At 38.7% G+C, this 20,052-nt stretch overlaps 1 protein-coding gene across 2 annotated transcripts in view; it reads left to right on the plus strand.

Moving 5' to 3' along the window:
• The window catches only part of ZNF217 (zinc finger protein 217), a 28,581-nt gene extending 13,992 nt beyond the window's left edge, over window positions 1-14,589 (plus strand). For both annotated transcript variants that reach the window (XM_057401686.1, XM_057401688.1), the window contains exons 2-6: window positions 863-2,497; window positions 4,633-4,758; window positions 5,611-7,197; window positions 11,032-11,160; window positions 12,449-14,589. In XM_057401686.1, coding sequence (XP_057257669.1) covers window positions 1,102-2,497; window positions 4,633-4,758; window positions 5,611-7,197; window positions 11,032-11,141 — 3,219 coding nt within the window. In that variant the 5' untranslated portion in view covers window positions 863-1,101 and the 3' untranslated portion in view covers window positions 11,142-11,160; window positions 12,449-14,589. The remainder of the gene's footprint in view (window positions 1-862; window positions 2,498-4,632; window positions 4,759-5,610; window positions 7,198-11,031; window positions 11,161-12,448) is intronic.
• The last annotated feature ends 5,463 nt before the right edge of the window (window positions 14,590-20,052 follow it).

The raw sequence follows: 20,052 nt of genomic DNA on the forward strand, positions 1-20,052 counted from the left end.
GCTAGCCCAAAGAGGGGTGGCCACCAATTGCTGATTGCAGGCATTACAACTCGTACAGATTTAGATATTTAAGTTGGAGTTGTAATTGATTATATTATAACCCTTTTTAAGCCTGTCTTAAGATTAAACCTTTCCTTTCTAGTGTAGTCAAAAAAGCACGTTGTTGCATGCAGTTTGAAATAAGTGTTTCCTTTTTAAATGTAATAGTTGGCCTCTTGATCTAATTGTACCAGCCCGAAATTGTTACAGATTGTAAATCTGTGGATGATAGTAAAAGCTTTGGTTAGCGGTGTTAGTGAATAGCTCTTAATACAAGTTTGTACTGACATCTACTGTGTATGCGCACTGTGAAATCCAGTTGCAAACTGGTCTTGGGGAGGGCTGGAAGTCTTTTGCTCAAGAGCCTTCAGAGCATGAACAAGTAGTTTTATTGTGCCTCTAAACACCTGTTTCACAGGTTCAAGGAAAGGTTACTTTGGCTTGCTGCATGTAATTGTTTACAGTAGTGTATGAATTGAAATATGATTTCAGCAGCTTTACGTAACTGGATAAGAGTAAGTTTAGAACAGACAGTAGACAAAGTATTGCTTTTTATACTTTGTTTACTATCTTATTAGTAGACAAAGCGATCTTAATACAGAAACCCAGCTACTAGAATACAGGGATGCTCAAAACCATACTATTTCAACTGTAGTAGGTAGAAAAGTGGCCAGAGTGCCTTCTAGCTGCCCCTCACTTACTATTAAAGTATGCCTTCTCTATTCAAAAGCATTGATATTTCCCTAGCAGCAATGTTTTCATTATTTGGGAGACAATTCTTTCTTCTTATTTTTAAAAGTCTGACTATTTTCCTCTTTTCCAGGTGCTGGAGCTCTTTGTGTCACTGAGAGAACCGATGGATACACTTGCTTGAACACAGACAAAAACAAAAAGGAAAATCTTTTTCTTGTGGAAAAAATCTTCCTGGCAGAGGTGTTTTAGCTTAGACTTCTGAGCAGATGTTGGAGAACTTTACAAGTGTCCTTATTGTGATCAGTGAGCATCCCCAAAGAACTGAAACCTTACATTAAAGCACGTAATAGGGAACAGAACATAGGAAACATGCCAACTCAGCCTCTCTTGGCATACATGGATGGACCGGATGGAATAGCGAGTACCGTTGGTGCACAGATGGAGAATAATGATGCCTCAATGACAATAAAAGGAACAAACACAATTTCTTACAAAAGCTTGCAAGAAAAGTTTCTCATGCAAGCTGAGGGATGCATGCCTCTGGACTGCATGTTCTGTGATGAGACTTTTAAACATCCTGAAGAACTTGGTAAGCATGTTTTAACACAGCATAGGCCCACTCTTTGTGAACCAGCTGTTCTGCGTGTTGAAGCAGAGTATCTTAGTCCTTTAGATAAATGTCAAGTAAGAACAAACTTGCCTTTACCAAACAATGAAAAAGACAGTGAAGAATTGAGTTGTAAAGTTTGTGGACAAACATTTCGTGAGGCTTTTGACGTTGAGGCGCACATGAAAAAGCATAAAGATTCTTTCACCTATTGGTGTAATGTATGTGGAAGAAGATTTAAAGAGCCGTGGTTCCTCAAAAATCACATGAGAACGCATACTGGAAAGCCTGGTTCTAGGAACAAGCACCAACAAGGTTCTGAAAGTCCCATAACAATAAATGAGGTGGTGCAGGAGCATGTAACTGAAAACGTAACATCACCTTACAAAATTTGTATGGTTTGTGGTTTCCTATTTCACAATAAAGAGACTCTAATTGAGCACAGTAAAATGCACACCAAAGAATCGGTACCCAGTGGTGAAAGCCCCCAGATGACTGGTGAACCTAATGGAGAAGAAACATCTCGGAAAGAGGAATTTTTTCGATTCTTGAACTTAAGACCAAACTCTGTTCCAGAAAACAAATCGCAAAAGCCTGTGAAATGGATAGCTGAACTAGATCCTTTCACCACATATCAAGCATGGCAGCTGGCTACCAAAGGTAAAATTGCAGTTGGCCGTGGCCAAACTAAAGAATTAGGGCATGAAGTAAGTACAGACAATGACGATTCATCTTCTGATAAGGAAGAACCCGGTGAAATTTGGAATGCAAATAAAGGTAGCCAGACTGAAACTACTGGGAAGTCAAGAGTAAATAAAAACAGCAGTTACACAGGAAATAGTAACTTATCCCAAGTCAAATTGAAACATCCCGGTGGTGAAGTGCCTTCTATGGAGATGGATTCTAAATTGTCTCAGAACAAAGAGAAACCAACACACTGTTCACAGTGTGGTAAAGCCTTCAGAACATACCACCAGCTAGTCCTTCATTCCAGAGTACATAAGAGAGACAGGCGGACTGATGCAGAGACTTCAGCTGTTTCCAGGACATGCTGCGCTGAAATCATTGCAAGTCTGGATGAAAATGGAACAGGAGAACGGGTAGAAGGAGGCTCTGAAGATGGGTCTGAAGATGGGCTTCCAGAAACACTTAATTTAGGTGAGTAGTGTTTTGAGCACATAAGTTTGAAATAGCTGTTACTGTATGGTTTAGCAACTCTTTAGAGCCAAAGAATGCATCTTGCTTTTCTCTGTTGTCTTTCCAAAACTTAACCAGAGATATTCAATGCTATGGTGGGGGAAGGGGAAAGAGTTAAAATGAGGGGAACATAGGTTCTGACACCACCCTTCTGAGACCCTTGAAGTTGTGTTGGGCCTTCTTGCGGCTGTGATTTCGGTTACTGGAATTGAATACAATTGGTCCAGGAAAAGTCACTGTTTAAATAAACGTATCCTCCTCCCCCCATTTACTGGATGTTTTTCAGTGTTGCCTATCCTTTCTTGTCCAGCACATGTTTTTACAAGTAGCATTTCTGAGGAAATCATTGCAGCTTCGCTTTTATTCCATGCATCTTGTAAGAAAGGGCAGAAAATGTCCAATGCTTTATAGCAGCAGTTAAGACCCTGTTAAGTAAAGAATAGTTCCAAACTTTTCCTATCAAACTGTAGGCTCTATGTCTCTTTTGAACAGTATGTAACTTGTCAGAACCAGCAATTTCAAATTAGTTGCATAAGGACATGTATGCAAGCTATTAATATGTGGACATCATATATGTAAGAGAGGCATATATTTAACTCCTCTTCCTTGAAGGATTGCTTAAAGTTCTCTTTAACAAAGTTGATGGGCTCAATCTGTATGTTACCCAGGATAAATTCTGCATCTCACAGTGTCTTAGGAAAACAAGTGATATACTGGATGATTCCTTATTTGAAAAAGATTGTGTGTCTGGGGACAAAAAGGAACAGCAGAAGTCTTCTAGCTAATCTAGGACTTTAGTGTGTGACAAGCTTTGAGTCTGCATTTAAAGAACAGACACTTGCATAATCTCAAGAAAAGACACAACGTACAGAATGTCCTGGCAAACGCAACTGACTTTTCCATTTCTGGTAATGTGCAGCCCTTTATTTTGCCTCCAGTAACAAAGGAATGGAATTATTACCTAATGTTAACTTGCTTGTTTTGTTTCTCAGTGTCTTATCCTAAACTACAACAGCTTTCATTGTGGGAAGCTGAGTCATGCTTATTGAGACATTATGTTTGTTTTAAACAGTTATGGCTTGTCTATAGTTTAGCCATACTTAGCATTTCCAATATAGGAACTTTCCAACACACAGCTTAAAATGGTTCTTAGAAGTTCCTATCTATTATATATCTAACATCTTTTTCAAGCAAAGCATCTCCTTCTTTCTCTTCCCACTGTAGCTTTGATTTAGATATTTTACTGAAGTTGTTTTGATGTTTTTTTTCAATTCAGCCTGCCAGAGAAATCATGTTGATTTGAATGGTGTATTGTGCATAAGCTTTCTCCTGTCTTGTTAGACATTATGCTGTACTTGCCGCCCTCCAGTGGTAACTGCTGCTGCTTACACTTGAGTGGAACCAGTTTTTAATCTGTGAATTTAATCCTTGAATACACATTTCACAGAACTAGCAACTGCTGTCACTTTCCTGCTCCCATGTTTGTCAAAGTTTAAGCATTAATACTTCTAGTGAAAGAATATTGCTCATTAATTCCAAGGCGGTCATTATTACGGGCATACCACTCCATTAGTTAGCACAGAAATAATAGTATTGCTACAATTGATAAGAAACCCCACCTTTCTTTTTGCCTTCCTTCCTCAGAACACCTTCCTGTGTTATGTCATGGTATGTCAAGCACCTTTACAGTCTGAATGATCATGCTCACACTTATCAAGCACTCCCTTTAATAAAAAAACACAGTTTAAGCCCATGCTAATTTCTGCTATGGGCCATTCTCCATCAAGTTCCTGTAGGTCAATAAAAACAAAGGTTTTTGTTTTCTGAGACCTAGCTTTCAGTCTTATTTGTTCTCTTTCACTACATTACAGTCGTTAACCACAGTATTACTTGACACAGATGGAAACCTTTTTAACTCTTTTTGATTGTTAAGTGTGCAGCAATACAGAACACAATACTCATAGACTATAGGAGCTGACAACAATTCATCATTCTGTGTTTTTCCTTAAAAAAAGATAGTTAAGATATTTATAGTTTTAAATGAGACTCCAAATTTGCATTTGCTCTTCATAATATAGCTATATTTTCTTCCAAAGATAAACATGAAGATGTTTTGGAAAGAGCAAAAGTTAAAAACCTTGGAGCCTCCAGAGAATGCAGCTATTGTGGAAAGTATTTTCGCTCAAATTATTACCTCAATATTCATCTCAGAACTCATACAGGTAAATGGGCTTCTCCTTTGTGGGAGGGGAAGGAAGTCTGCTGAACCCAGTTGGATAGAATGTTTGGTTTTGCTGAAGAAAATTACTGAAGAATTACTGATATTAAGAACAAAGTTTAATGCTAGAAAAAAAACCTGACTGAAACTTCTCAGAAGGAATTATTTACATCAGTGTAAATCTTTTCAAATAGGGCTAATTACATTACTGTTAAAATCACAATGTATTTGAAAACATCCATTCTTTCTGCGTTTAGCAGTCTTGCAAAAAGTTTTGGGTTTGTGGTGTGTTTTTGTTAATATAAAAATCCAAACCCAAACCAAACGACCTATTTCCCAAGTACTAAGTTGATCATTTGCCAGTTGCTGCTACCTGGGAAAAAGCTATGTCTATTTTTCAGTTCAACTTCTTGTTTTCCATAGCCAGACAAACTTTCTACTCCTGTTAATATATGTCTCTGTTTCTTTTGAATTGGCTCTATTTATAAATGAACTGTAACATTTGTGCTGTCGAATAGCATACTTGTGGTATGATCAAGGGCTACAAACTGCTGGAGTTGACCCACAGTTATACTTCATGCTTATCTCTGCCAAACATATTGTCAGCTACCATCTCCATACATAGCCAGTGTGTGGAAAATATCTTCGTTGTAGCCAGAAGATGTCACTGTAGTTAGTAAAAGTAGAGAGATGTAGTTCTTTGAACGATTTAGATGAGTTTGGGAGTTAGGAGTATGTGTCAGGGAAAAGAAAATATTTTATTGTATCGCAGGCTACATTGTTCCCATGTCTTTAATTGTATTAAAGACTTCAATCAAATTGTGTCAAATTATTGACTGATAAAACTGTGTTTCAGGTGAAAAACCGTACAAATGTGAATTCTGTGAGTATGCAGCAGCACAGAAAACTTCACTGAGGTATCATTTAGAGAGGCATCACAAGGACAAGCAAGCTGATAGTGCAGCAGATGTGAAAAGTGACAGCAAAGTTTCATTGCAGAGTCAGGAGCTCTTGCTGGCTGCTGTTGGTGCTCAAGAAACCAAAAATTCGAAGAAGCTTTTTGATTGTGCCAAAGATGCTGTGTGCTGCCCAGCTACCAAGCAGCAAAAGGAAGTTCTGTCCCTGAACAATGCAATAGGCAGCACAGTCCTTTTAAAAATGAAAAATAATTCTAGGGAATTGAACAAAGGTTCCGTTTGTAAGAATTCAACTAAAATACACGAGAATGTGTCCACTCCTTACCCAGAAAAACTAAAGGCTGAGAAGGAAACAAAGGAAGCTCAGCCCTGTATTCCTTATAAAAGAGAGAGAAAGGAGTCTGTGGCATCAGAGGGAGATGATGTCCAGTATGTTTGTGCTGTAAAGGGTGGAAAAATTGTGAATGATGTGCGAGAGTGCACTGGAACTTACAAGCACAAACCTGTGGTGGACTCTCAAGAAAAGCCCTTGAACTTGTCTATTGGGACTTCACAAGAATGTTCAGTGGTTTCAACTAAAGACCTGCTAGCACCCAGCACCTGTTCATTTTGTGGTTACAGAACATTTTACCCAGAAGTCCTAATGATGCACAAGAGGCTGATGCACAAATACAATCCTGACACCGTTAACAAAAATGGCTGTAGAAACAAGGCTCTAGCTAAAGCCAGACGCACTGGATGCCCTCCAGCTCTGCTTGGTAAAGATGTGCTTCCTCTGTCTTTTAATACTAATAGAAGTAAGGCTTCCCCATCTACACAGCAAAAACAGTTGCAAACAGGGAAAGCTAAACAATGTCAACCTCCGCAGAACAAAGTCCCTCTCTTTTCCTTGACTGACTCAAGCAGCACAGCCCCAAGTAACCTCAAGTTTCATAAACAGCAAAGTAATATTGGAGCTCAGGCAAATAACTATAGACAACCTCAGCAAGAAATGCACTCCAGTTCCAGTATCTCTCCAGTATCGGACAGAGTAAAAAGATCTGAATCTAAATTCAAAACTCCAAGTGTCCCAGTGTCTCAGTCTGGCCTAATAAGCAGCAGTATGAATGCGGCTCTCGACTCCCACCTAAATGAATCTGCCTGGCCTTGTCATCGAGGAAGAGACTATCTTTGTGGTAAATCTGTGAGCAATGTAAATCTAGACTATGGTGAACCATCTTCTAAACGAATGAAACCTAATCTGTTAGCTGTTGAACATACTGACTCTCCAATGGCTAATTACAGAAGATACGAAATGGGCAGATTTCGTGCTGCAAACAGATATGCAAATCTGCTACCTCAGGAATGTTCTCGCACCAAACCTGCATCCTCTGTTTTGCCAACCAAACAAGGGCTTCTGAATTCAGATGATATTGATCCTCCTAATGTATTGACTGTTCTCAAACCTTATGAGCCATATAGCTCTGGATCACTTTACAGTTCTTGTGGATCTAGCAATGGCCAAGTAACCAGCTCTGCAGTAGAAGGTACTGTATCTCCTTCCTAGTTAAATCATAGAATTGTAGAATGGTTAGGGTTGGAAAGGACCTGAAGATCATCCAGTTCCAACCCCCTGCCATGGGCAGGGACACCTTCCACTTGACCAGGCTGCTCAAGGCTCTGTCCAACCTGGTCTTGCCTCCAACCATTGCAATATCTTAAACTATTACAAAGAAAGGCAAATGAAATATAAATAAGTGCATACCCACCTTAAAACAGAGAAAATAAAACTGTTCTTAGCATTTTACCAAGTCCAGCAAGTGCTTGGGTTTTAAATTTAAAATCCAAGTTCAGCAAACTCCTGGCTTGGGGAATTAGGCATGGTAGGTATGAATTTTAAAGAGGTATTTAAAGTTCCTCAAGTTCCCTCCTCTTCCCCTGCCATGGGTTTCTGATGGCAAACATGTATTGTCTGCTCATCAGAGCACTCCAGACATGCTAGCTTATCCAGGATATGGAATGAGCCTTTCTGTTTAATATACAAGATGTCTTGGACTGTCTGGAATACTAATAAAACCTCTTACTAAAAAAAAAATAAAAGGTTGTCACAGACAATTGTTCCCTTCAGTTGGAGAAAAGGGTGTATTACAAATCATAAAACTGATTTAAATCTTATACCTCTGTTCTTCAATGGGTTTTTATAATGTTTAGGTTTTAGTAGGAACAATACCTTGTTAAATCAAGACAATATATTTCTGCTATTCTAATCATGGTTTATCATTGCATTAAGTTGTAATGCTTTGTGGAAAACTGGGACTAGTGGAGATGAATGTTTTGGGATGTATTTGGAAAACTGGTACTTTCGTGAAATACATGTTTTCTGTGTTCTCAGTCAAAACTTGGCAGGACACCAAGATTCAAAGGTGCTAGGTGATATTTAAGCAGTTGTCTGTAGATGATATTTATGACTTTGAGCTGAGGTCAGTACTGACTTGGCTCTAAATATAGGACTTTCAATTTTGAAATGAAGATCCTGTTATAAAAATGAAGAGTGTTTGTGTCTTAAAGCCTCTGCTAAGTTCTTAAACTCTGAATACTCCCATTCTCTGGAAGCAGTCAGATTATTCTTCTGAAGTAGTCTTGGGTTTATAACAAGCAGGGGTGTGTTACCGTAGGTCAGAGTGAACTGTGAAATCCTAAATCTGCGTTTAGTTATGTGGCAAAAAATGTATTCACTAACTCTGTTCTGGTTTTTGTTTGCTTATTTTAAGGTTGTGGGCTTCATAAATATTCAGGCTTGTTAGTGGGTTGTGGAAGGATGAAGGAAAGTGTTACAGTTCTGTCCCTAGTCTGGGTAGGGAGTGGATAAAGGAAAAGCCAGCATCACAGTTGACTCACTGAAATGGTTATGAAATAGAGTTAATTCTTAGTTTCATAAAGAGTGTTGTGTACCATGAACTGTACCATGAATTGCTATGAGGAATGTAAAATGGGCACTAGGTTATACATGGAATGCGTAGGGACAGGCAGAAGGACAAATGTTGCTGTCTTTTGATTCCTAGTGATCTGAGAGAATGAAATACAGGCTTTTTTTTTCTGAGCACAGAAGTTACTCATGCAGGCGTGGAATTTAGCGTGTTTTGGAAGACTCCTTTATTTACTTTTTTAAATTAATGGTTGATAGCAACTATGAACTTAATCTGTGATCTCAACATCTGAGGGAGGACATGGCTATCCTTATGGACTAAACTATGTTAATTTGTTCTGACTGAGGATTTGTGCCTAATGACATTGATATCTGTTGATTCAGGATTTTGAGGGGATGCTCTTGATGTTACGTAAAACCCTATTAATTTTTATGAAATCAGGAAAGGGGAAGAGTAAAAATTATTGCAGCTTCAACTAGCTAGATGAGTAGTCTGCTCTGAGGACTAGATGGTGGGCAGTCTCTTACTCCTTTCCACCATTATTGTACATTGGAGATAGGGAAGTTCTCTTGTTTTGCCAGTAGTTGTAGTGAGGTTGGCCTGCTGATGTACCAGTTGATGCAGTATTATTTTTAAACAATGACTTCATTGGAATCCACCTTGTTCTTCTTTTGCAAGTTCCACCTGTCTGCCAGAAAAATCTCTGTGGTAGGCTTTTCTTCCTCTTCTTTGATGCAAGCTTGGAGACGCTAGCTTGTAGTCAAGAACTTTCTACTGTTTCTTGTTACTTAAGAGTTCTCAAAACTATGGTTGCAACTAATTTGACAGTATTGTTGTCATGGAAATAAAGATTTCGTTGTTACATGGTGCTGTCTTGGGGCAAGAAAAGCAACTTTTTATGGCTGTTACCTGTAGTGGAAAGAGTTGGGAAACAAGACCTCCTTTATGGGGTTTTCTTAATAACCTCAATAAAAGACATGTGCGATAAAACGTAGGGGATTAAAGCTAATTTCCTAGTTTTCCAACCAGTCTGCCTAGAAGTACCCAGCCTAAGCCTTTGATAGTTGAGAGGGTATAGAGTAGCAGATAGGCAAACTTCTCAGTATGGGAGCTTTAAGGTGGGTGGAGATTGTGAAGATGGAAGCTTCTGAAGATTCTTCCTTTGTTAAAAAGTACAACTGTATGTAAGAGCTGCAAGTCCTCAAAGATGTATTTTGTAAGGTACCAAAGTACTGCAGGTGTAGACCTGAAGCTTTCTGTAGTCTTTTTATTGAACTCTGGTGATATTATAAAACATGATGACAAACCTTTTTAAGGGCCTGTGTGCCTTGTGGCACCATTATTTAGGTCCTATGAGCATGTTGCGTCGCATGTTAAATGCTGGATCAAGTTGTCATGAGAATATGTTCCACTTGGCAAACTTGATTAAAGCATGATGCCATCCGTTACTGCTTGTAAGCTCTGCCATTCTGTGTTGCCCTGAAGAGACAGAAACATTCTGAAACCACTCAGTTTGTGTTATTTTCAAATTAGTTGCCTTTGCAATGGCAACGTGCTATCAAGGATAACCTGTTGGCTGATTGATCTGGCAGAGGCTGCAAATTAAAGACAATTGCTCATGACACACTCCAATGGCTTTGTAGATTCTGTTGAAATATTAATTTAGCTTTGCCATTTTAATTTAATTAAAGCTTGCTAGGTTTTTCAATGCTGCATTTAAAGCTTTCATGGAATATGGATGGCAGTTGTGCTTTTTGTATTCTGTGGGAGTAATGATTCCTGACTTTTTCCCTGAATTTTATGAAGTGTTTTTGACTGCTTGCTTAAGTTAATAAGACTTAGTATGGAACAGGCATTGATTTCACATCTATAAATCTGAATTAATGGTCTCAGATAAACATGAAATTACCTGTATACTAGACTGAAAATTGCTTAACAAAGGTCTTCAAGTAAATGTATATTAACAGTCTTTTAAGTGTCACAGTTGCCATATAATCTATGATGGCAATAATGTAGTATACCTGTTTTTCTCTCAAAATTCAATTTCCAAACAAATACAAAAGCTAGATATGTTGCTGTCATGCTATGTGTGAAAGTACTGCAGCACTTAGAGCAGGCTTTGCTGCAAAAGGTTAATGATGAGTTAAGCAAAGAAATTTCTTGCAAAGAAATGAGCAAAATCTGGAGAGATGGACATCATGTGTCCAGCTTAGAACAAATCTGATGATGAGTACTTGTCATTCTCTCTGTATTTGTGCTGGATACTAAATTTAATCTAATCTTCAGTAGGGCTAGGAATATCTTGTTTTGGGCCCTGCTGATGAAACTACTTGTGTTAGCATCTGTGGTATTGTGGGATTCTGGATGCTGACGTAGCCTTGCTTGCAACTGAATGTCTGACCAATTCAGTTAGCAGGAAATAACTCTTAACTTCTCTACATTAATTTTTGTCAGGAAAGAGATCAGTGTCATACCAACACTTACCTAGCAGTGTGCTACAGAAGCGAAGTTACGAAAGCTTCATTAGTAACACACACTTTCGACCAAGTGACAAGAGGACTTGATCATTTACTTCAAGAAACGGTAAATAAACCTTTTGATCTAATTGTTACTTTAATGTTGTGTCATGTATTTGCAGCATCAAAGGTTGCTGCATAGCATGGTAAGAGGTCATGAAAGTCTGAACCAGAACAGCTGAAAATACAAGCTCCCTCTCTTCCATGAAGTGAGTCAAATACTAGTGTGGTAGTATAGGTTACTTTGAATAGTGGTAATGGCTTGCATAAGAAAAACATAGATGCTGTTCTAAAAGAAATAGAAGGTCTATGAGTAGATAAATATACAAATGAGTTACAATACCAGTGGGAAGTGTTCAATGACATGCTTTCCCTCAAGTCAGTACTTGAGGGTCGAAGAGCCTTGTGTGGAGAAGGAGAGAGGAAGTGAGTGCTGTTATCACAATTCATGAATCCTATGGGAGGTTACGCTGGTTAGTCCTTCCTGAAGGTGTCGGTGTTACTCATTTTACAGCTTCTGAAGATTGTGACCATTGCCTCAAACAGCAACTAATTTTTTTTTTTTAAATGGATTATTTCATAGAGAAGTAGCTGGTAGCTACAGGATGGCTTATCTTTGTGTACTGGAGAGGTTACTCCAAATAGATTTTCCTTTGTTTGACTGAGGGGTGGGTGTAGCTTCTCAGAGAAAACGGTCAAGTGAAAAGTGTTAGTCTGGTATTCTGGATTCCTGTGTTTCATCTCTTCAGTTGTGTAGCTGTATCTCAGACCTCGGTCATCCCATTGTGTTTGCAACATTCTTAAGATGCTAAAGAGATAGATACTCTATAAGACTATAAATAAATATATTTCTGTGCTTTTTCCAAACCCAGAGCTACAGATAATTTCCCTCATTCAAATTTAAGGAGAAATGTCTTGAACGCTATAGTATGTGGACCAGCACACACTATTTTAGGGAAAGATTTGGCATATCTGGGGAGCAGAGCTAGTTGACAGCTTTTAAAATAAATTGGTTTATTTCTCGATATTCTTTTAATCTTCCTTCTTTTGTTATCCCCCTAGTAAGCATATTCTCACCTAGTTCTGCTTCTTTAAACTCAACTTCCTGCCTGTATTTCTATGTGGGACTTAAGTATCTTCAAAAGTAGTCTTGATTGCCAGCTTTTATTTGGCAAATGACCGACCCAGACCATATGTGGCAATACCAATTTGTAAATAACTTATGGAAGGATGTGTAAGAAATTCCCTTTTATTTTTTAAAGATACAAAAAATGTGTTGTACTAATTTATATTTGTACAACACAAAACTGTATTTTTTCTCATTTTTTTTCTTTTTTGTTTTTATTTTCTCCTAGGTCTAAGGATACAAGTGCATGTTCTATGGAGTTATACCTGCAGTTCATCTCTTGAGGAAAAATGAATGGTGAAAGCTACTGAACTAAGCTGTGATTGTACTATATATAGAAACACTACAGTTTTATAATACTGGTTCTGTTAACATTTTGTACCAAATAGCCATAAAAAGTAGTCTAAACAATTGGGTTATGAAGGTGTGTGGAGAATGTTTATCTTGACATTGACTTTTAAGTATTTTTCATTAGAATTAATTGACCAAATATTAGGTAGGAATTATATTTTTACATACTTGAGTGCTGCTGAAGAGTTTCTCTTTGAAAGAATATATAATCCTTGCACCTCAGGTAACTGTAAATACTGAAGTTGAAATCCTATTGGCTTAATGCTTCTTTTTCGTAAGGTTGAAAGTTTCTCATCTTTTTTTTTTCTGTTGAACTATGTTAGTTTTTTAAAACAATTTCCAAATAAACTGTCTGAAACTGTCCAGTTAATAAATGTTGTCAACACCGAAGCAATGGTGCTGCCATTTTGCTTGTATATGTTTGTATATGCTGCCTTGTATATGTTTGGACCATAATGTGCTGGGGAGGGATCTGTTTCTCTGGGGTTGTTTCCAGCATATTTTTAAATGCAAGGGTGAGGCAATACTTGACATTTGGATTTCAGTGTGGTGTTCCTGAAATGTGGTTGGATCCTTCTCTTGGCATTGCTTGCTGTTCTTCAGAGAAGCCTTTTAAACATCTCTACCAACATACAAACTTTTACAGCAGCAAATACCTAGGACTTGCATGAGAAACAATATTAATCTAAATGTTTCAAATGTTTAGTTTTGTACTAAACTCAGTACAGTTACATTTAGAGGAGAAAACTACTTTGCACCTTTGTCCAAACTGTAAAAGTCACAAACAGACTTGCAATATGAATATGGGATCTACAGACTTCAAAAAGGGATATGGCTATGGTATAGCCTGCTTGACTGTGCTTGGAAGCTTCTTGATGTCGAGTTTTAGCATATAATGGGTGTTTAAAATAAGTGAGAAATAACCTGTAAATGGGAGAATATCTCCTTTTATTTTTGTGTGAAGACAACAAGTTTTTTCTAATGCACATGCAGTTTAATTTTTGTAAAGGGAAGATGGCCAGTTACCAGCCAGTAAAGCACAGTTGTTGCATATTTTGACTTGCATTCCCTAGTTGCTTCTCACAAAGCCTGTAAAGACTTAATTCCTTCTGTACCTGACTTTGACTTCCATATATTTTAGTAAAACAACAAAAATGAATAATTTTGCACTGTTCATTTTGCTCTCTTCCCTCACACAGCAAATGTAAGATAGCAAAACCTGGAAACTCTTGTTTTTTCATTATGCAACTTGAGATGTTCCAGTTGTATGTCTTAGTTCCTGTATATGGGACCTATTTTTAATGTCTCTGTAAACTGGCGATGTAATGAAGTGCTGTGTATCAGGAAATTGTACACTATTTACCTTTTTTCCTGTTCATAAGCTGAGCCATATGTACATAATCTAGATTTTTGGTTTCCTAGTTTTGCACTTTTATAGCCTATTTTTTGAAGATGAATCCACTTGGAAAATGGTTAATCTATTTTTTTTGCGTGATCTTTCAATGAGTCTTATAGAATGCATGCTGTAACGATCATGTGTACCTTATGGGGTTCTGTGATTTAAAAGTACGGGGCTGGGTTTTAGAATGTTTCAGCAAACACACCTAAGACTTGTTTGTTTTTAATCTCCCTTCATGCTGGTACAGTTTCCCTCAAGGCTTTTTTTGGGTAGGTATCTTGGGGTTGGAATGAAAAATGGGCATGAAAAGACTTATTTTATGGCAGCTCAGCCCTGTACTTCAGAATACACTTTGCCCGTCAGTATTAACTATTGGGATACTACTGGTTTTGTATGTTTCTTTGGAAATAACAGTGCATATATAGAGGTACAAATTGTTGATTTTTTTTTTTTTTTTCCTTTATGTATTTATTTCATTCCATTTTGTTTTATTTTAATTGTTGAAACCGGAAGTCATCAAGCAGTAGGCACACATTACTCATTTAATTTATGATGTATTTCACTTTAGTTGAGTATATTATTACATGTGGATGTAAATATAGACTTGGTGTTTTGCAAAACTGGTTTGTGTGTCTTGCTTTTAAAGCTTGAAGTGAGTTGCCTGGAATCTCATGTTCACTTGACCTTTTTGTCATACTTGCACTGCTGGGGAGGGGGGAGAAGGAGAGCCTGCCAATAACCAGAACCAAATTCATGCCTAGTTCAGTTTCTTATATGAAAATACTGAGTCACTTCCCAGAAAATCTGTGAGGCTGAAGAGGAAAATTCTTTAACATAATGAAAAAAACTTGTTTCTTTCAGTTGTTTTCCTTCTAGAAAGGAAATTGAGTTATTGTATGCAATTTTTGTGGTCATAAAATAGAGGGGAGCAAGGATTTGTTTTATGGTGAAGCTTCAGAATTTGTATGAGCTTAAACTGTTTGTGAAACCAAATGAGTTCTGAGAAATTTCTAGGTCTGATGTGTTCTTGTTAAACCTCGCCAACAGATCTGACCATATCTCAAAACTAGATTGTGAGTTTGAAAGACAGCTAGAAAATACTTATCAAAGGCAATTAATTCTCCAGAGAAAGGGAGCTCATCAGATGAGAGTCTCAATATACATCAACTGTATTCAGGGTCACTTGTATGAGTGACCACAGCCTTGTTGACATCACAGGTTCAGCTTTTGATTCCTGTGCTTAGCTGGTGCTTGTTGCCATGATAAGGCTGGTAGAAGCAGGTTAGACTAGTTTCTTCAATAAAAGCAGTGCTGTTTGGGGAGGATAAAAGCTTCAAAGTGTGGGAGCTTAATAAAATCATGTGGTGTGTGTGGATCTGTCACTTGCTTTGGAAATGGCTTTGTAAGTCCTCTTTATGGTCAACCACAGCTTTCCTTTGGTGCCTCTTAGGAGTGCCAGGAGTCCTTCTTTATTATGCCTTTAGTAGTTTCAGATCAGCTAGGCTGACTTAAAGGTAATAAATATGTATTCCAGTGACTTTGGGTATTGGATGCCTGCATTGCCATACCAATTTATGAGTTGTGCAAGCTGTTGAATTAAAAGTCATATTAAAGGGAATATCTCGTTAACTGATTGAGAGGGAGTTGTTAGATACAGAACCAGTGCAAGGGTATTCAACTGAAGGTTGAAAAGTCTTTTTGGCTTCAAATGCTTTGCATCTTTGAACAGCGTGGGATTTTTGGAGGTGCTACTGTGTCTGTTTTGTCATGTAATTAGTTTCTCATTTGTGAGCTATGTTAATACTGCTAAAACACTTTTTTTCTGCTATTCTTTTGAGATAAAGGCTATTCCCAGCCAAAGATGGGTTAATGGAAAGGCCACTGGGAGAAGGCCAAAACCAAAGAGATGGAGGCAGTGGGTAAAGCCAGGGTCTTTTTTCACTGTTGGGGTTGGTAAAGATGCTGGAGCTGAGGTGTTGATAAGTCATGCTCTCAACCCCTTGGGCTGCTCTGGTTTCCACCATGAGCATGCCAGTGAAGCCCTGCTTTTGCATGGTAACCTGTGGAGTGCCAGGTTCTGCTTGTTACCCTGCTTGGAGGTATCAGAGGACTTAAAAGTTCTGTCTAGAATGGTGGAAGACACTGTTAAGACCAGCATCAAAACATGTGTTTGAGGGATCTTCCTAGGCTTTTAATGAATTACCAGTGAAGATACATAGACTACTGTATGTCATGAAAACATGAAGAAGCAACACTCTTTTATGAGGAAGAATATTAAATTACAAAGCAGCTTCTTTCCCTTTGTGAAATCAAAATATACGATTGTGTTACTGAGCCGATTTCTCTGTTCATTTGCTCACATTTGAGAAAAGTGCATTTAATTAGGATTAGCAAGTCTCTAAATTGCAGATGGTTCTCAGGGGAAAAAATAATTATGAGTGCATTCATGACATTAAAATCAGTACATTTAATTCAATTTCATCTTAATATTAATTCATAACATCCAAAGTAGTAGCTCCTGCAGAAGATATTCTCATGATTTAGGCTTACTGGTGAAAATGAGATCCAGCATTTCCAAACATGCTACAGCATGATTACCATGTGTAATTATGCAGATTGAGTAGCTACAAGCTAATTACAAGCATGCCCATTTTGACATGTACTGTCATCTGTAACAAGGGTCAGTTTTACGATATACAGTTTGGAATTCGTTATTGGTAGGTGCAGTCTAGTACTGGGTCGCACGTGAAATACTGGGAAGACCAGTAGCTATGGGCGCATCATTCCAGAGGGAGGGCTGCTGGGTTGAGCGTAATGAAGGAAACCTGGATTTTGGTAATACCGCTCCCTCTTTGGAGGTTTTCTCCCGTTGCTGTGGGCTGAGCTGAGGAGGTCACTTCTGCTGTTCTGTGACACTCACAAACACGTCTCTCCCTCTGTAAAGTGAGAAAAGGCTGTTACCAACAGTCTGTGTGGGGAGCACCCCTAAGAGGCAGCATCACCCCATTACTTGCTCTTACAGGCGTGGATGAAAGGGCAGGACTGTGATCAGGAGATGCGGAAAAAGCAATCACAGCATCGGGGTCCTTCCTGCTCATGGGAGTGCAGAGCGTGTTTGGGCATTAGATGGCGGTGTTGGCAAGAGAGAGCCAGGGAGCTGAGGAGCCCTGAGCAGCCAGGCTGGCTGCCTGTCCTGAGGCCGAGGTTGCTTTAGATTCTTAAATTCCTTAGCAGCTGTATAAAAGCAGATAGAAATAACACAAAGGCAGAACTGCCCCGGAACAGACCATACACGCAGAAAGAGGTTGATCGAGTTGAATAATCTGTAGCAGAAATCACAGCACAACTAAAGAGCTTCACTGACAAGTGAGATGAACCGAAGGGAATCTGTAGATACAGAAATGTTATCTCTGGTTTTCTCTTCTCACCCTATCAATATTTACTGAAATGTGTTGCTACAGAGCAGATTTAGTGTGCAGTTTAGCTGCTGGCTACCATTATTTTTGACTGCTCGAGATTTTACAATTAATTAAATGATGCATTTAATAACGTGGTGCACATCACTGTGAGACTCATCTCTCCGTGTGATTCTTAGGTACAAAACTGTTTGCAGATCTGGTCTGATAAATAATTACTGAACGCTTTGGCATTTAAACTCATTTTACACGTCTAAAATATTTTCATTAATCCTCTCTGAAAGTCATGACCCAATTAATGATTTTTGTCTTGGTGAATGATCACTTGCAACGAACCTTTCTGGGATTTCATTCCTCTATCTTCAGTGTGGTTATTGGAACAAGTGCTAAATAGCGAGCCAGAGCCTGTGGTAGCTGTCTGAGCGGAGGAAACAACAGGCTGCTCAGGTTTCTGATCATTCTGGAAAATCAGGGAATAGTTTTCACTTAAAAAATGCCCCCTCTTATCAAATAAAAAAGAAGGTTCCCGCTTTGTCATGAAATATGTTATTGCGGTTTAGGGCACTTCTGAAGTTTTAATATATATATGTATGTGCTCAAAAATCTAATTAAACTTTGCTAAATAAAGCAAATGAAATTTTAATGTCAAAGTTGAGCATAAATAGTTCAGAGGAAAGAGAAGATCAGAACAACTGAGTGAAATTAGAATTAATTTAATTAATGCCAAAGCAGATTTTCACCAAACTTGCACTTCTTTAACTCCTGTGTTCTTCCAGCTCTCTCCCACCACAGCCTCCCAGCAGTCTGCAGCTCTGCAGTCAGCAGGCCAAAACATCTGCTGGTTTCCATCCTTGACCTTATCATTATTGTCCAGATAACACCTTTTCCAGGCTCAACTTTTCGGTAAGCTTCAGTGCAAATAGAACCTTGGCTGAAGGCTCTTCCCAGAGGTAGCATTGGGCACCTGCTCTGTGCATCCACAAAGTCGAATGAAGGTGAGATTTGGTACTTTGTAATTGCTGTTTCTTTTTGATTTACCCTCAGCATTGTGTTAGGGTTTGTATTCCTTGTCTCCCTCCCTCTGCAACTGTTGTGTGAGGTTAAAGGGTAACTGGGCTCAATGTTTCTGTTCACATTGGGTCTTGTAAAAGTCTGTTTTTAGCAGAACCTAAACCTGGGCCTTCGACATTTTGACAGAATCTGTTTTCAGGTTGAAAAATTTCTTTCCCGATAAGAATTTGGGTTGTTTTCCTGTTTGACTCCACAAGCCTGAGCTGATCATCTTTAAAGCATTAGCACAATTGCTTACAGATGGACTTTCTATATAGAAAAAGTGATTTCCCCCTTCTCTAACCTAGCGTTATTGCTGTTTTCCTAAGCTCAGGGGCCTCTCATTTTGTTAATTTAACCTGAGTGTATTCTGGGGTGAGTTTATCCAGAGCTATTGATATTTCATTAGGTAGTTTGGGAAAACAAGCAAATAGAATTCCTAAACGCCTTTGATGCTGCTCAGTTCTTGTCAAGTGCATGGGAACACTTGAATGTCGCAGTGTTTCAAACGGTTTAGATTCAGTTTTGGTTCTGGCTTTCTGTTTTTTTTTACTTGTCAGTGATTTCTGACACTGGAATTACAAAGCCCAGTTTTGGAACACCTTAATCACACCTGAACTGCATCGTGTCACTGACCTGCATGCTCAAAAAGCCAGATTCAGTGAATTTGGTTGTGAATGCTTTAAAAATGAGGATCAGTGATAGTCTACCAGCAAAAAGGGCTTCTTGGTGGACAGTCAGCTCTGGTAACTGAGGAACCATAGCTATACCTGCATCATTCTAAATTAGAGTATTAACATAAAGCTGGCATCCATTTCTAACCATGTAACTTCATATTTAAGGTGTATTTCCTGGGCAATATGTCTTTTATGTAATTTAATGTTGCCTTTGCTGTAGCACCTGAAATGTCCAAGCTCAGCATCACAGCCCTGTTCTGTCTGGTCCCTGTAGGAACAACGCCAGGCCAGTCTCTCCAGTGTTTGTTACAAAGGTGGCGTTCATCACCACAGCTAGACAAAGCCCCTAAATGCATCAGAGCCATTGAAGCACCATTTCACCAGCACAAGTATGTCTTTTCCCTATTAAAAATGTTGTAAATACCTTTCTAGTGACAGTACCATTGCAATAAATACTTTCAGCGTGTGGGCGGGCTTGTTTCCCAAATGCTCTTGTTAGTGTTGAGGTTTATCTTGATTGTCTCTGCAAGAAGCCTCCTCTCCTCTCTCACTAAGGCCCTCCAGATATGTGATACACTTCATATTTCAGGGCCTCAGGTGTATTTTGCAGAACAACCAGGGGCAGCAGCCAAGGTCTTAGCCCAGGTTACTGCTTGGCCTGCAGAAAACTTTGCCCAAGTCCTAAATTTTACAAAGCAGAGTGGTTTGGATGCTGCTCCACAAGACTGCAGAGGGCTGATGTGCTGAGGAACACAAAGGCAGCATCTGAGCTATGTTTCCCTAAAGCACAGCTTGGTTAAGAACACCTTTAAGGCACACTGTTGCTTAAGGTGCTGCAAAGCCCTAGGGTAGAGGGAGCTGTATGCCTACTGTCTTGTGCTTTCTTTACCCTACCACTGTATCCTCTTACTGAATCCCATATGAGCACATCCCTTTTCCT

The sequence above is a fragment of the Pezoporus wallicus genome, unplaced genomic scaffold (genome assembly GCF_028554395.1).
Source record: "Pezoporus wallicus isolate ANWC-B61680 ecotype Strahan unplaced genomic scaffold, APGP_CSIRO_Pwel_v1 contig_9238, whole genome shotgun sequence".
In the NCBI taxonomy this organism is placed as follows: domain Eukaryota; kingdom Metazoa; phylum Chordata; class Aves; order Psittaciformes; family Psittacidae; genus Pezoporus; species Pezoporus wallicus.